This window comes from Typopeltis vanoorti, chromosome 25 (genome assembly GCF_054136105.1).
Source record: "Typopeltis vanoorti isolate ZY-2024b chromosome 25, IOZ_Tvanoo_1.0, whole genome shotgun sequence".
In the NCBI taxonomy this organism is placed as follows: Eukaryota; Metazoa; Arthropoda; class Arachnida; order Uropygi; family Thelyphonidae; genus Typopeltis; species Typopeltis vanoorti.
Window position 1 is genome coordinate 54,471,615 of NC_143573.1, and position 18,506 is coordinate 54,490,120.

The window sequence follows — 18,506 nt, forward strand, 5'->3', positions numbered from 1 at the left end:
TCTACCTTATATCATAATGAAAGTGTTATTGCTGATCTCAAAGTCATTGCAGACACTCTGTGAGAAACTTTTGCCAGAATCTCAGTAACAGCTTCATATCCTCCTGAATTTTTAATTCTGAAAGAGCAACACGAGAAACAAAGGCTAAATTTTTCTACCAATGTTCTTGAGCCATACAATCAGCCATTTGTTAAGGAGGAACTAAAAAGAGCTCTCCTAGTATCTCACCCTAGTGCAGTAGGGTCTGATGACATCTATTATGAAATGATAAAACATCTACCATCATCTTCTATGGATCTCCTTATCTTTATACAATAGAATATTTGCAGAGGAAGCTTTTCCAAAGTCTTGGCACAAGTCAATTGTCATTGCTATCCTAAAACCAGAAAAAGATCCAACACAAGAAAATAATTATCGACCCATTGCTCTGACCAGCTGTCTTTGTAAGATACTAGAGAAAATGGTTAATGCCAGACTTCTCTGGTATTTAGAAAGCAACAGTCTTCTCTCCAACACACAATGTGGGTTCTGTAGACATCGCTCAACTTTAAACCATTTGGTTCTTTACAAACTTGTATAAAAGATGTATTTCTGAAGCAAGAACACCTTGTTTCAGTTTTTTTTTGACATGGAAAAAAAGCTTATGACACAGCCTGGAGATATGGCATATTAAAAGACCTCTATAACCTAGGTCTCAAATGACACCTTCCTGTATTTATTAAAAACTTTCTTTCCAGGCGAATTTTCCAAGTCAGAGTGGGAAATATGCTATCTCGATCATATCATCAACAATAGGATGTTCCCCAAGGCTCTGTAGTGTGACACTTTTCACTGTTAAAATTAACTCAATCACCAAACAGCTTCCTCCCACTGTAGACTATGCTCTATATGTTGGTGACTTAACAATTTATTTCCACTCCCATAACATGAGGGTAATTGAAAGACGACTTCAGAAAGCAATTGATCATGTTTCTCTGTGGACTCTTAGTAATAGGTTCAGGTTTTCAACAGAAAAAAAAGTGTCTGTCACTTCTGTCGAAAAATCACTCTTCACCCAGATCCTGAATTAAGAATGGGATGCACTATTATTTCAGTAGCTACAGAAGCTAAGTTATTGGGATTGATCTTTGACAGTAAACTTACATTTACACATTCGTCAACTAAGAGAAAAGGGCAAAAGAGCGTTAAACCTTCTTCACACCCTATCCTCTACTGAGTGGGGTGTTGATTGAACTTCATTGCTCCATCTTTATCGTGCACTTATATGTTCAAAACTGGATTATGAGTCTCAAGCCTGTGGTTCTGCAACATAGAGTAACCTGCGATTGTTGGATTCCATCCATCATCAGGGTATATGGATAGCTACTGGTACCTTTTCCATCACCCACTCAGAGTCTTTATGTTGAAGCAAATGAACCAGCTCTATCACTTTGATGGAAACAGTTGTCTCTTAATTATGCCCTAAAGATAAAGTCTCTCCCAAATTATCCTCATGGATTAGTCTCTTTTCTCTGCACTGGGAAGCTCAATACCACACACTTCAAACTCATATGTCCTTTTGGTATGCATGTTAAAGAGAACTATGTAAGCCCTTGGTATAAATGTTGACAACATTGCCCACACTAAACATAACAGCATCCCTCTATGGCAGGTTTGGACACATCCTGCAACCTCTCACTTTGTCAACTACAGAAATCTCATACTCCATCATCTGTCTACGTCCAATTGTTTAATACACACAGAGCAGCACACTCTGATTTCTTACCTATATAAACTGATGGTTCAAGAACTAATACCTCTGTTGGCTGTGTTGCTGTTTCCTGACATTATTATCTCCAACTAGATCCCACCTGATTGCAGTAATTATACAGCATAGTTACATGCCATTCAGCTTGCACTTGTTCATATGAAAGAAAACTACTACCAAAAGTGTACAATTTATACAGACTCATTGAACTCTTTATAGGCTGTCTTCTCTCTTATGTATATTCCACATTCAGTACTTTATGAGGTGTTACACCTGTTTCACAAAATGAAAATCTTTAATTTTGATGTTCAGTTGAGCTGGATTCCCAGCCACATTGGAATTAAGGGAAATGAGGCTGCAGATGCAGCTGCTAAATCAGCTCAGTACTGTTTGACAGTTCCATATATAGACTGCAGACATTTTATATGATCAAAGCTAATTGCTCAATGGCAGTCATCATGGCAGAAAGCATTAACAAACAAATTATATGACATTAAACCTGAAATTAAGTATTGGCATTCTAGTCAATGAATAAAGAGAAGAGAGGAAGTTGTTCTCACTAGGTTCCACATAGGTGACCTATGTGGAGTCATCTTACACATTCTTATTTACTGAGAGCTAATGACCCTCCCATGTGTGAAAAATGCAATACACATCTCACTATTTATCATATACTGGTAGAGTACCAGCATTTTGCACGAGAGAGGAATGAAATTTTTGCCTACCTGGCTAGACCATATGCACTCAGGCAGATGCTGACAGACTCGAGCAGATTGCATGATGTTTTTAATTTTGCACATTTGACTGTAATTTTGTTTATATGTAAATACTGTATTGCTTCACTTAACTTTTGTACATATATATTACAAAATATATAATGTTTTTTGATTATATATGCAGGAGTTGAGTACTAAAATATATATTATTCATTAATTTAATTTTTGATCAATCATGTATCTCTGTAGCCTTATGTTACCTTTGTTGTAATTTAGTTAATATGCGAATACTACACTGCTAAACCTAATTTTTATACATACATATTGTATAATAATTCATCTTTAACTCTATGTATTATTGTAATAACATTTGTTATAATCTTATTGTAGTAATCTTATATGTAGATACTGCATTCCTTGGCTTGGTGTTGTACATGCATTTTTTTCATTAACTTGTATTTTTTCTAATTATGTATTGCCTTAAATGCTCCAGTAATTTTGTTTATATGTAGATACTACATTGTGCAGCTGAACTTTGGTGCCTACTTGTTATTTACTGGTTTTTTTGACTAATTATGTATTGCTGTAGGACACCTTGTATATTTGTGTAACCTTCTTGTAATTTTGTTTATATGTAGATACCACATTGCCAAATTTTATTTTTATGCATGCATGTTGTATAATAATTCCTTTTTGCCTATTTATGTATGGCTGTAAAAACATCTGTTATAATTTTAACTATATATAGATTCTGCATTCCTTAGCTTGGTGTCTTGTACATGCATTTTGTTTATTTAACTTGTATTGTTGACAATTTTTGTACTATTGTAACCTTTAACCTTGTGTGTTGCTGTGCCCTATGCAGCAATTCTGTTTCCATGTAGATGCTGCTTTGTAGAGTCTAATTTTTGTACAGGCATATTGTTCACAATTTTCTTTACTGCTTATATATAGTTGGAACCTTAGTATGGCACAGTATGATCTTTGTAGTTTTTGTGCCAAATAAACTATAAACCAACCAACCTGATGTTGTTGAAAACATTAGGAGGTAAGTTTTATGCACTGCACTCTATGATTTCTAAAGTAGGAACTTGCTCAAGTGAGATGTGATTGCAAAATTGACCAAGGACACTAATGGCTGTTTTGTTGACTCTTTTTGATGAACGATTAATAACAACTTGTAGAGATTGAGAAGAACTGCAAAGATTGTTATAATTTTTAATATGTTTATCCTTTATTTTCTGAAATTCTTTGCAGGCAGATTTATCAGAAATATCGAATGGAATATTCCAAAATTCTGGGTTGAGAATAGAAGAAAATTGAACTTGGATTAAGCTAATGGCTGCATTAACAGTAGGATAATTTATCATTAGTAGCGCTAATTTGTTCATGAAACAAAGTAAAGCTAGTGTGTCTGTAGATAAAAAAAACTTTAAGCAGGTAAAATTAAACCTGCTGTTGAATTATTTCTCTTTGTGCTGTATTCATTCAATTAAATTTTAGTATGATTTAAACCAGCACCTAAGCCTTAACACATGTTTATCCTACTGTTAGACAACCTCATTTAACAACACCAGATGGCTTCAAACTTACTGCCACTTAAAAAGTTGTTACTGGTATTACAGTCATTACTTTCTCTCTTAATTGGACTCAAATTTCCAATATCATTAGTAGTACACCCCCCCTCCTCTCCTATTGTGTCTGTTCTTCCTAAAAATACCGTATCCTTTCTACTTGATAGTTGGTATTTCTGCCTCTGATAGCCAGGTCTTACTAATGCCCATAGTCTGAGACTCCAATGTATTCACTAAGGAAAACACTGTACTGCTTTGTTTTTGATATTCCTGGCATTTGTGTATAGACATAATTACTCCCATTATCGTGGGAGTGATTATCAGAAAAAAATTCAGTTACATAACATAGTTGCTCTTATGCACATATTCACCAAATGAATTTCCTAGTTTGATGAAAATTCACTATATCAAACAGTGCACTATAGTAAACTATTCCTTTGAACCCTATGAGCTTTGAACACCAGGAGTTAAATGATCAGCATATATTGTCAACTGTATATGCTGATCATTTAACTCCTGGTGTTTATCTGATACTGCAATTTACACACCTTCAATCTATCATCATAACCTATATTTCAGTGCTATGAAATTAAGTTATCAACTTGGACATCTTTACTGGGACTTATTATTCATTATCACTGCATAAACTTATGTCATCAGGTGCAGTCTATTACTTATATGAGGGAACACTATCCCTTTATATCCAGCTTTCCAAAGTACTTCTAACATTCATTTTCTAATGTTCTTCAAATGTCAGTTCAATGTAGCAAAGCATAAGGTTATGAATTTTTGGGTCAAAAAAGATTACCAGCTGTATACCACATTAGTGGAACTGTACTCCAGGAAATTGATGAAGCCAGATGAGACTTGGGAGTGTTAGTGGATAGAGAGTTAAAGTTTAGGGGGCACATAGCAAAAGTGGCTAAAGCAGCTCAACAGATCACTTGGTTACTGAAGACTACTTTGACGAGCTGAGACAAGCAGGTTATTGTTCCTCTTTATCGAGCCTGTAAGAACCACAACTTGACTACTGCATGCAGATCTGGGTGCCAGGGTTTCTTGGTGATGAGGAGGAGGAGGAGGAGAGGATCCAGGGGCAAGTGGCTATGATGGTAGCAGGGCTGTGAAATGAACCTTACAAGAACAAATTGAAGATTTGTGGATTACAGAAACTGGTTGATCAGCAGAAAAGGGGTGATATGATTGAGACATACAAATTACTGAAGGGGTTTTTACAAGATTAATTCAGAGGAAATTTTCAGAACACATCTGGTTGTGGGAGAACTAGGGTGCAATTAATGCAAACTGGGTAAGAGTTTAGTTAGCAAAGGTTTTAGAACTAGGTTTTTTGCTTGGATAGTTGTAAATGACTGGAATAGGTTGCCAGAGTCTGTTGCGGACTCTGGCATGACTATGAACGAGTTCAAAGCACAATATGATAGATACTGTGCAAATGTTAAATAGTTCTTGTCATGATATTTAGAGCCTCCCTCAGTCAGTCTAAGGACTCCTTGGAGTTGCCCATAATCATCATAATAATATTGATAATGGTCTGTTTTCATTTCAGTTTAGTTACAGCTTGTCATGTGGCAGTTCATGAAGCCTTTGCAAAATCTATATAAACCACTGTATCTATATAAACCACATTTTTGCACTATAACAAGGTGACGAATGCATTGGACAAGGGAGATGTCCAATGCATTCGTCACCTTGTTATAGTGCATAAATCAATCTGTAAAACATGACTTCCCTTTAACAAACCCATTCTAACAATCACAAAGAATATTGCTTATATCAACCCATTTCTGTATCCTGGCTCACTGACCTCTCCATTATCTATTTTGTACACATACAGACTGGCCTATAATTATTAACTACAGCCTTCACGAGTTTTGTGAAATGGAACAATTTTACCTGTTCACTTCACACTCCCTTGGGACCTGTGCTTTTGCAAGGCTCTTATTAAACAGATATTATTATTATTATTATTATTATTATTATTATTATTATTATTACGTGACACCTCCAAGGAGTCCAATGACTCATCAAGGAAGGGCACCCACTCCACAACTCTCTGCCTCCACCACTCAATCTTCCAATCACAACCAATGCCATCTACCGGCCACCACGGACAATCACAAACATCCTCTCTCATTTTCTCTACACCTGATCATCTCATGATTTCACACTAATAATTTTAACATGTCCTGATCAATTGTTTATTAAATTGCCTCAGCTATGTTTTCTGTTGCAGTTACCAATCTACCTTCTTCATCCGTTAACATCATCTCACCATGATTATTCTTCCTTCTGCTTGTCATATATAAAAAAAATAATAACTATGATTTTTCTTGACCTGATTTGTTAATTTTAACTCAAACTGCACTTTTGATGTCATTACCAACTGATTCATCTTCTTTATTTCTTCATCCTCTTCATGTGACTAAATATTACTCATTCTTTATTCATCATATGCCACCTTCACGGTGCTTTCTTCTTCTTTTTTCTTTTTCCAGATTTCATGCTTAATCCCTTCATTCTTTCATTTGACACCTATCTTATTGAGCCTCTTTTTTTTTTCCCAGAATACATGTGCACATTGATGTTGTTAAATATCTCTTCATTAATGTCTAAGCAGCATTTATCTCCTTTCCTCTGGACTTCTCATTTCATGCTACAGCTTCAGGCTGTCTCCTAAACTTTTCATATTCACTTCCCTTATAGTTCCATATGCTTCATTTCCTCACATGAAGTATTCATATGGCTGACCACTGCCTAGATGATCACCTCATTGTCATTCTGGGGGGGGGGGGGGGGGGGGGGGGGGCGTGTGTGTGTGGGGGGGGGGTGACACCCCACTCATAATCACATCCAAAGAAATAATTAAATCTAATACTCTTGATCCCTGTATGATCCTCTTATATACTGCCTAAGACGTTTGCCTCTCAGAAATTCAAGAAATGCATTTCGCTTCATTCCACTCGTGATCACCCTTCCCTTGTTCACTAAACCAAGTTGCTTATTCATTTTCTCATCACCACCATACATATTTCTTGGCCTATAGCAACATCCAACTAAATCTCTCTTCCAGTCATTCTCTACCTCACACCATATTGCCTCAAAGCCATTGCAACTATTTCCTTGCATACCTTATATGGGCATAATAATAATTAATCAACAACAGCAATTCCCCCCCCCCCACTTTCTTGTCCTTTTTATTCTCATGAAAACATTATACTTTCATTTCTATTCACTTATATTTCACTTATTCCAACAATTTTTTTAGTGAATAAACTCACTCAGCAAAACCTTTTCATCTCTCTTATTCTTGATGCTCCTAGCATTCATAAATAAATACAGCACTTCACTCTTAGGCCTATAACTATTCCTACCCATGCCACTTGTTGGCTGTGATTTCCCCACACATGTCCACCTGTCCTTGCCCAATCACCTTTATCATCACTTATCCTACTTATCTCTTCCTATTCAACTGCTTATTCCATTACATCCCATTTCTATTGTTACCATCCCCATACACACATTTATTACTACTTCCAACATCCACTCTCCTTATACACATTCTCCCTGCCCATTCCGATCTTGCCCATTTCCCCTGTCCATCTTGCATTCCTTTTCCCACATCAACATCATATCACTACTGCTATATCCATTTATGACCATTGCAGTGGTCATAAATGTAGAGTATAAATAGCAGTAGAGTGAGAAAAGTGATAAGTGGAAATATTAATAATACAATAGAAGTGGAAATAGCAGTAGTGTCAGATCTTTTACTTCACCTCTTCTTCTAGTCTCTTGTTTTTATTGCTCCTCCTTCTAGCAACACTTTCTCCAGCCGACTCACACCAGATCTATTTAAATTATTATTAATATCCAACCTCCATGGGGTCGGACTGATCATGCGACCTGTCACTTTTGTACAAATACATCCTTTCCTCAAATGTATCTCACATATTTCCAAACTCCACTCCCTTTTCTTCTCACTGTTCTGCCACAACAATTCTTATCAACAGATTTTGCACTGTTATCTTTCCCTCTCCTCAATAACCACGTGATATCCATCCTTACATCTTCATTAATGTCCAACCAAATCATTTGTTCCCTCAACCACTGCTAACTCTGTTGCTTGTTTACTTTTCATATCCAAAGCATCATTATCCTGATAATCCTGTTAACATGAATTCTATCCATAAAAGTTATAAACTGTAGTGTGAGTAGTTGTGGGTCTACTCATGAGACCAAAAGAACTTTTTTCAAACTACTTCAGGTGTTTGGTAACCATGATAGTGCTCTCATGCCAGGCAGTGAAAATTATCACCAAAACATCCTGAAATCTTTATCGACTTGACTGTTTTGTAAACAGAATCGTGGTATCATCTCCAGTCACATCTTAAGTGTCCTTCTTTACATAAGTGGAAAAATCTCAATACTAGCGATATTGAAAACAATGTTGTATGATAACTATTGCTCTTTTTTTCAATTGCCTATTTGCAGTTGAAATTTAATAAGTTGCATATTAGAAAAATATATTGCTTAAAAGTTATTTTTAGCTTTTATTTTATTATTTTTCATTCAAGTTTGTAGCTCATCCAGCAGTGCAGCAGCTGTTGACAACAGTATGGCTCGAAGGTTACACAACATGGCCAAGGCTTAGTGCTCCAGAGAGATTTCTTTTAATATTGAAGCGGATAGTACTTTTACCAGGAATGGCATTAATATCACTTTGTGCTCCTAATTCAAAATTGGTAAGAAAATGGAAATCTCCTGTACACAAGTATATTAGTCACTTGGCATCTTATATAATGTTTATCTTCCTGGTGTTTTACCTGCTTCACATGGACAAGACAAAATTTGAACGAGGACCACCACGAACAGGTATGTGTATTTTTTTTTGTGTTCTTTTGCATTATGTTAGAGTTCAGGAATCTCTCTCTGTGTTTCTTTTTCCATTCTCACCCATTTTCTTCTACAAATCTGGAGGACAATAAAGCTTTTATTGTTTTGAGTTGTTAAGACTATGGAGAAAGTTTTAATTTGTAAAACTCAGAGTTCCACATGGACTCTCTCCTAGTAATTCCAACAAATGAAAAATAAAGCCACTAATGACTTGGTGAAGCAAACTATACAATCTCTCCTAGTCATTTTTCAAACTCCACCTCCTCATTGTGTGGCTTGTTACTTAATGGACTCTGGGAATGAGTAATCCCACTATAAAGGGACATCTTCCTAGTTTAGAGGGAATGCCAACTAAACCAACTTGGTGGTAGATGACTTTCATCATCCAGGAAAACACCACCACTTTGCTTATTGGATTAGATTTTAATCTGAATAACATATACAGTTTGAAGTTTGGTCTCCATAGCAGGCGATCTGGCTTCTGTTTCCTATTCCTCCTATTTATTCAAACTTTTAGTATGAGTATCACCCTTTCAGTGTGTCAAACGTATTGTGGACATTCAAGGATTTGAGGACACAACAATAAAGTGATTCTGCAGCCCATAGTATGTGAGACTAAACTTGACAGCAATGTATCAAGAGGAGTCAAGATTGACCAGTGCATAATCCTGCTTTCAATGCATTGTCAAATCACTTCTGAAGGGAGACGAAGTAGTCTGGTATGCATTGTCAAGGTCATGTTATGCCATGAAGTTCAGATGCTCTTTCTATGTATGGGTGACAACATGCCAAAGAGTCTGTATTCTTTCATTGATCTTTATTTCACCTCTAAAACACCATCCTGACAGTAAATTCAAATTAATATAGTTTCAAATTAATGCAGTTTAAAAAAAAAGTATTAACACGTTCGCTTCCAACTACGAGTATACTCGTCGTTCGTATATCAGCTTCACAAGCCAACTACGAGTATACTCGTATGTCGATTTACTGACTTCCTATGCCAAACACGAGTTAACCCTTAGTATAATTACCTTAATTTGGACCCTTGGATTCTGAATAAAGTGGAGAGCATGTCTAGGGGCTTGATATAAGGGAAATAATTTCAACTGAAATATAGTATATTACGTATGTGCCTCAGAAGCCAACTACGAATATACTCGTATGTCGATTACAACCTCCTATGCCAAGCACGAGCTAATCCGTAGAATGACATGTAATTTGTAAATCAACTTAAAACTGATAAAAATCAATAAAAATAATAAAATGAAATCAATAAAAATAATAAAATGAAATCAATAAAATAAAAACCAATTTATTCAAATTACTAATGATACACTTTAAAACAATTTTCCACACACAATAGCGGTTTTTCTTGGCAAACAGGACAATAATAACAAGTTTTGCGTCGTTTTTTGTTTCGTGTACATACTCGGCATGGCTTTGTCGGCAAATATTTTTTTCTGTAGGTGGTAAAATTTCCAAATAATGAAGATCCCGAATCCTGCTGATAATCTGTGATGCTGTACGCTTATCCATTCCAACAAAACCTGAGATAAATTGATCTCTAAATTTTAATGCAGTCATTGCGTTTCCTGTAATTATATTATAAAATTTCTGCGCATTTCGAATGCGCATAAATTTTGATTTTGAAAATTGGAAATTTTACCACCTACAGAAAAAAAAATATTCGCCGACAAAGCCATGCCAAGTATGTACACGAAACAAACAACGATGCGAAACTTGTTATTATTGCCAATTTCTTTGGCCATCTAATTGTCTTTTGTAAGGGGGAATAGTAAGAAAGCATTTGATCAGAAAGATCGATGCCTGACATACCCAAATTATAGTTCCTAACGATATTTGGTTTTAATTGAATTTTACCATTCCGATTTTTTGCTTCAACCATTTAAAATTTGTGCATATTTGAAATGGAAAGAACTTCCCTCTTATCCTTCCATTTGCGATGATGAATTCATTAAATTCATCATCGCTGATATTAGCATAAACTTCTAATTCTTTATCAGTAAGTTTTCTTTTACTGGTTGTGGCAAAACTCAAGGTTTTCTTGAGTTTTGCCACGACTTTTAGAGACTAGACACAATAAACACATTCGTCAGCGTATGCAATATATGGGTGGGGCTGATACGAGATTACTCGTAGTTGGTGTATGAAACAAAATTCTGTCTGACAAGCCGGCTACAGATTGCTCGTAGTGACTTTGAAGACGCAAAAGCGTTTGGCGTGTGGGAACAAACTATGTCCGAGGAGCATGGCAGCAAATGTGTTAAACTCTTCTATAATTATTTTAAAAGAAAAATAACATATTCAGTAATCACTAAGTAGGAATATATGAATATACAGATGCACTAGCTTCTCTTCTACAGGAGCAGATTGCAGCCACCATCACAACTATTGATGCGCTAGAGGTAGAGCTTGCTGCTGCACTGAATGTCGACCTTTGGACAATCCTTTCCGACATCTTGAATGCTTTAGCAGAAAAAGAAATTCAAAGAATAAGATGTTGGCATATTAAAAAATTTGAAAGTTTAAAAATCAGGTCAGCTTCCAAACCTCAACTGCCTTTATTACCTCAGCATGGTAATAAACCTATCATATCTTACCCTGAAGCTATCAGCACACTTGTGTGTGTGTGGCCACAACTTCTCTATAGCACCAAAAAAGATCACTGCAGAAGAAATAATGATACAGGTAGAATGAGGTATCCACAGCCTTCCCAACCATATTGCCAACAATATCAGACTGGATGCAGCCAGTGTTCTTACCCAAGCCAAACCACCAAAAAGCAACCTATCAAAAGAAAAATTCAAAGCTCTGCAAGAAATGAAAAACAGCATGGTAATAAACTATTTTATTGCCATGCTGTAATGCCTTGGTAATAGTAATATTACCATGGCATATTAATGAGAAAAATAGTAATTACTAAAACGAATAAGGGAAATGCCCCTGTGGGTTCTAACCCAATCAGATTACACAAGTAAGCTTGCCTCTTTACTTTTAGATCGGTCTACCTACCTCCCTATAGAATATGATCTCACCAACACCCAAATCAGAACACTCCATAGGCTCCTTAAGAAGGTTACCTCTTTGCCTGTAGAAGTGACTACCAGACTAAAACCTTTTAACTCTAGGACCCCCCCCCCCCAGATATATGGACTACCAAAAATCCACAAGCAAAATTGATTTTTGGTAGTCCATATATCTAGGGGGAATCAATGCCATTGTGGATGGCATTGATTCCCCACATACAAATTTAGCCAAAGTGCTCACACAATATACTGGCAACACACCTTCACTCATAAAACTCTCGGTCCCCTTTAAAGCCAGTATAGAAAACCTCTCACTCCAACATGCTGACATAATGGTCAGTTTTGGATATTCCACCAATGTCCCACTCAAAGATACCTTAGACCTCATCCATCTTATTTTCTATACTAATTTGCTTGTACATTTTCTTGTTACTGCCCTCCACACTGCCATGTCTATAACAACATTCAACTAAACATTTCATCCTGTCCACCTCTACCTTACACCATTCTTCTGTAAAATCAACTTCCACTACTTCTCTCTTGCATCTCCACCTTGCATGCACATAAGTCCTCTACTATCATAAGCAACACTGCTTCCTCTCTTTCTGCCATTTTTATCTTCAAGAAATATATCATACCCCTCTTCATCTTTTTTCCAATTGGAAAGAATTATAAAACTGGAGGAAAACTCATGTTAAACTCCCAGTGGAACACTTACACCTCTCAATTATCCAAGCATCTACCAGATTCCTTGCTCTTGTGAGTTATCTTATTTTCGACAAACAGGAAGATCTTCTTATTTTGGCTAGAAGACCACAAGTCTTATATTAAATACTATGAACCTGAACATGGACTTGCAGAGCATGGTATTTACACTAAACATATAGTTCATTAGAAGACAAAAGTTCTTCATAAAAGTTATTTCCTCATTGAACAGCTTTATAACCATATGAAAGTTTGTTTCACTGTCCAAACTTAAACAGATCTGATGGTCTGTGTCTATCACTTTTGTGGTAGATAGTACTTTTTAAATCAGCTAATCTTTCCCAACTTTGTCTAAATATATACACCTAAACCTCTTTTTATGCGAATTGGGAGTTACGTGAATTGGGATATCAAAAATATTTTTTTTTATGCGATTTTTATTCACTTTTACGTGACCAACCTAAACTCTAAGTTAGGAAAAAATCCATAATTCAAGAAAATTCTGAGAATTTTGTAGAATTGCATTCTCATTTCAATTAAGAAAATTCTAAATTCTTACGAATTTCATTTATTGGGAATTCCCCGAATTACATAACTGACCGCACATAAAAAAACAGTTCTTAGCAGTTTGAATTTGGTGTTTGAGTAGACAACACAGTTACCGCATTTGCATTTTTTAAGTGAAATCAAAATAAAAATCGCGTTATAAAATTAATAATTTTGCCAAGAAATAATAAATGGCAAGCTATATGTAATTTTCAAACTTTCATTTCGTTAACCGAACCAGCCCTCACATGATAACCGAAATGTTGCCAATAACCAAAAAAAAAAAAAAAAAAGGAAAGCCGTTTCCTTGGATATAAAAATTCAAATTTTAGATCGTCTTCAAACTGGGGAAGGTATGAAGGCTGTGGATAAGCATTTTGAAGTCCGTGAATCAACTGTCAGATCTATAAAGAAAAATGAAGAGGCTATTAGAAAAGCGGTATGTTCTGGTACAAAATTGAGTGCGAAATTATCATCATACAGAAGAGATGTTGTTCTAGAAAAGGCCAAAAAAGCTTTAGTGATGTGGATAGAAGATAATGTACAAAAAAGAATGCCAGTTGATGGAAATTCCATAATGCAATCAGCATTGAGATTTTATGAACAGATTAAAAAACTGCAGCCAGATACTTCATCTCAATCGAGGAAAAAATATGAATTTCATGCGAGCAATGGTTGGCTGGCTAAGTTTATTAAAAGATATGCTCTTCATAATATAAAAATTAAAGGTGAAACAGCTTCTTCTAATGAAACAGCTGCTAAAGCATTTCCACAAAAACTTGCTAAAATAATTGAAGATGGAGGTTACACTCGTAAGCAAGTTTGGAATATGGATGAAACCGGCCTTTTCTGGGAAAAAATGCCAAACAGAACTTACGTATCAGAAATGCAAAAAACTCTTGGTGGGTTCAAAGCAGCAAAGAATCGCATAACACTCCTATTTGTTTGAACGCTTTAGGAGATCGGATGTTAAAACCACTGCTCATAAATCGATCATTAAGACCACTGCCATTAAAAGGCATAGATTTTCAAAAATTGCCAGTTCATTGGATGGCCAACAAAAAAGCTTGGGTGACCATTGATATTTTCACTGAGTGGTTCCACAAACATTTTGTGCCAGAAGTTAGACAGCATTTGAATGACAAGGGTCTCGAATTTGAAGTGCTTTTGATTCTTGATAATGCACCCAGTCATCCTGCCATAGAACACCCAAATGTGCGAATTTTTTTTCTGCTGCCCAATACCACATCATTGCTACAACCTCTAGATCAGAGTATAATTGCGACTTTTAAAACATATTATGTCAGACGAACATTTCAGTATATTTTGAATAAGCTAAATTATGATGAAGCACTGTCAGTTATGGATGTGTGGAAAAAAATTTTCAATTATGGATTGTCTTGATCAGGTTCGATTATCATTATCTGAATTGAGACCAGAAACTATGAATGCATGCTGGAAAGCTATTTGGCCCACATGTGTTAAAGAGAATGCTCCTGTTCCCTTCAATCATACTGCATAATTCCCCAATATAATAAGATTGACATGTGAAATTGGCGGAGAAGGATTCGATAATCTTACATCGGCAGATATCGAAGAATTGTTAATTGATAAACCTCTTAGTGAAGACGAAATAGTGGAGATTGTTTCTGAGACTCCTGAAAGCAAAGAAGTTAATGATAATCATCAAGATAATCCTACTTTTACTGCTGATATAATTAAAGAAGGTCTTAAACTGGCCAGTAATTTAGGCAATTATTTTGCCTGACATGATCTAAATGAAGAACGTGCTGGGAAGTTTTCACGTGAGCTTAAGTTGTTAATGTCTTCATACAGAGAATTATATCGTGACTTATCTAAAGCATCAACACAGCAATTAATAACCGAGTTCATGCCTAAAACTACTGAAACAACCAGTGGTACTTTTGTTCAAGACATGACAAGAAGAATTCCACAAGTTGAGATGGAAGTCGATGACGATAATACCATTATTACAATCTCACGAAAATGAATGCTTTCACGTTTATTGTTAGAAACTGATAACGAATAACATAATTTTTTATAGAATCCTTAGCAAACAACTGAAATGAATATGTTTTTATTAAAGTTATTAAAATTCATTATATGTATGTGTGTTCTCCATGAAATGTAAATAAAAATCTTATGATCCTAACGAATTTAATGTTTGTTTATTTCATTATTTTGCTTATATTTCAGGTTTGGAACCAATCTTCACTTTTTCTATTTAGTCAGTAGTTCTTTTTACGTGAATTTTATTTACATGTCATTTTTAGGAACGTATCTGTCGTGTAAAAAGAGGTTTCGGTATATATATATTTAATAAGTTAGGAAATTACTGACCTTTTATAATTATCTTACATTAGTTACTTTGGTGGCACTTTTTAGAATTGTCTGTTAATGTTTAATTGCCATTCTGTTATCTTGTACTGATGATGCCTATGATACTTAGGTGAAAATTCTATGCTAATAAAGTTTTGTTTGAGTTTTTCTTTGGTTTTATAATTCTTTTCAATATGCCAACTCATGGTATTTCATTACTAGTGGTGGTGGTGGTAGATGTCGTTAGTGTAGTTGCAGTTAGTTGTAGTTGGTGGAATGAGTGGTGGTGACAGAGAGTTGTAGAGTAGGTGCCCTCCCTCAATGAGTCCTTGGATTCCCTGGAGGTGTCATGTAATAATAATAATAATAATTACTGAAACAAATATCTTTTCCAATGAGGATCCACATCTGACTGTGGCTCACTTATTTCAACAATTTTTGGGTAAACTTGATCAATGCAACATTTCCTTTCTCTTATTTCTGATTTTTCTACCATTTATATAGAAACAGTTGTTCATTTTTAGGTCTAGGTAATTACAAGTCATCCTACTAACATACTTCATTCTTAGATGTGATTTAACCACTTCTCCCCTTGACCTCCCCTCTGTCATCACCTTTCACACAAATTTATCCAGATGGTCTGCTCTGGATGTACTATAGGTTTGCAAATAACCTTTTATGGGTAGGAGCAACATAAAAAAAAATCACTCATAAACAAACTTGAGATGGTGCGAATTGTATTTAAGGCCTTTCATATGCACACAGACTTTTCTACTTTGCTACATCCCATCTATCTAAACAACAGTCTGAACTTTTGATCTGAACATTTAGTATCATTAATCTGAACTGCTTATGTGGATTAAAGCTAGATAACTAGGTGGTGAGACCTCCACATAGCCTTTAAGGAATGCAAAGAACTGACCAGGGCTTTTGACCCAATGCATTGTCACCTTGTCATGGTACATGTAATTGTTAAATGTGAATGAGCTGGCAATTTGGAACTATGCCAAGCAAATAATATTTGCATTATTTCAACAGGAAACTGAGGTGAACAATGAAAAGCCATCTACTGGCACAAATTCACTCTCAGCAGAACTGAAGATAGGCACCATCAGCATGAGCAGTATCACTTGCAGAAGAATTAGAAATTGGTCATATCATCATAATTAGGGTTACTGAAACTAAGACCAGAAACTTAGATACTGCTAAATAATAACTATAATATATTATATTTCAGGCAATAGTAATTAGGAAATGAAAGGAGTAGCTATAGTATTCATCATTAAACTTTCAAGTATAGTGATGTGGGCAAATTATAAAATGGGAAATTGGACAATGAGACTTGTTTGTGCCTATGAACCCAAAAGTTCTGCTTAGGAAAAAGCAGAGGAGTGTTTTAAATCACTGGAGAGGATAGCCAACACAAAGAAAAAGCTGGTTGCTGATAGAGATCTAAAATATCAGAGTCAGAGTAAGAAATGACTAATAGAATTGTTGTGGAAAAATCTGGAGAAAAGACCAAAGCTAACAATAATGCTAAGATCCTGCTGGTTTTCTGTTTGATATATGAACTAATTTCCCTGCCCTAATACTTTTGTTTGTTGTGAGAACACCAACTTCTTTAACTTCCTACATTCCTCTACATTCAATTGTAGTAATTTGTATCTTGCTGCTGTTTCTGTCATATTTCCTTTCTTTCTGTTTCTCAAACCACATTCTTTCAGTCTGTCTTCATAGGCAAACCACAGGTCAATATCACCCAGTATTCTACAGATCAGTATTACCCACTGATTACCCACTGCTCAATCATTTTGAATGAAACCCAGTTGACCATATCCAAACCTATTAGTCCAGATCTGGTCTTATGAATGCTCATTTTATTCTATAAGAGGGCAACTAACTTCTTTATTCCTATAAGTTAGTATTCTCTTTTGTGTAATTATCCAATGTGATGACTTAATCGCTTTAGCAATGTGGCACTAAACTGCAACTTGCTGTCCATATCACCTTAAGTCTCTGGTTTCATCAACTACTTATAGCAAATTCTCATTAATAAGATACTAAGTCTGCAATATCTTTAGTCTAAAATATAATCTTGCCCTTAGCAACATAAAACTGACACTAACATTGCCCATAGAATCAGTCTGTTCAGTCTATCACAAGGATTCTGTATCAGATATGTATCCTTATCACCTGACCCAACTTTGCATCATCAGTATATAACTGAGTGTATCTTTCCAGATCATTGCCACTGTTATTAATAATCAGCTAACTGCTAACTTATCATTTAGCCACTCTCATATCTCTCTCAGAAGTCTATTTTGCATACTCATCCGCTTGAGTTTCTATTGTAAACTCATTTCTATTTAAATTGCATGAATGCAGTTTCTATTGTAAACTGCATTCATGCAGCTTCTGTCTGTCCTCTATTATACTTGAACAACTACTCCAAAGATATGGACTAGTCTGTAATTGGTTGTATCAATCCTAGCTCCATTCTTATATAATAAAATTATCTTTCCCTCTTTCCATTCACTAGAAATTTCTCATGTTCAATACTTTAAATTGCCAAATTAGCAGCCATGTTAATTTTCTTGCATATTTTTTATCGTTTTCAAGATAGATCTGTTAGTTCTCTGGAAGCTAAGATGGAACTAGATTAAAAGATAGGGTGGATGAGGTAGAGATGGCAGTATTAAAGATATTGCATCAAGCTCTTGCAATATCTTTAATACTGCCATCTCTACCTCATCCACCCTATCTTTTAATGTAGTTCCATCTTAGCTTCCAGAGAACTAATAGATCTATCTCGAAAACGGTAAAAACCCAGCAGCTAGTTTTTACTGTTTAGTCATTGACAAAAATACTGGAGGCTTTAGCAGCCTCAGGATAAAATTTTAGCATATTATATCATCCT

General features: G+C 35.4%; 1 protein-coding gene across 1 annotated transcript in view; it reads left to right on the plus strand.

Moving 5' to 3' along the window:
- The window catches only part of LOC150092754 (short transient receptor potential channel 5-like), a 235,133-nt gene that overhangs the window by 30,205 nt on the left and 186,422 nt on the right, over positions 1–18,506 (plus strand). The window contains exon 3 of the mRNA XM_090414270.1: positions 8,633–8,930. Within this exon, the coding sequence (XP_090270396.1) occupies positions 8,633–8,930 (298 nt within the window). The remainder of the gene's footprint in view (positions 1–8,632; positions 8,931–18,506) is intronic.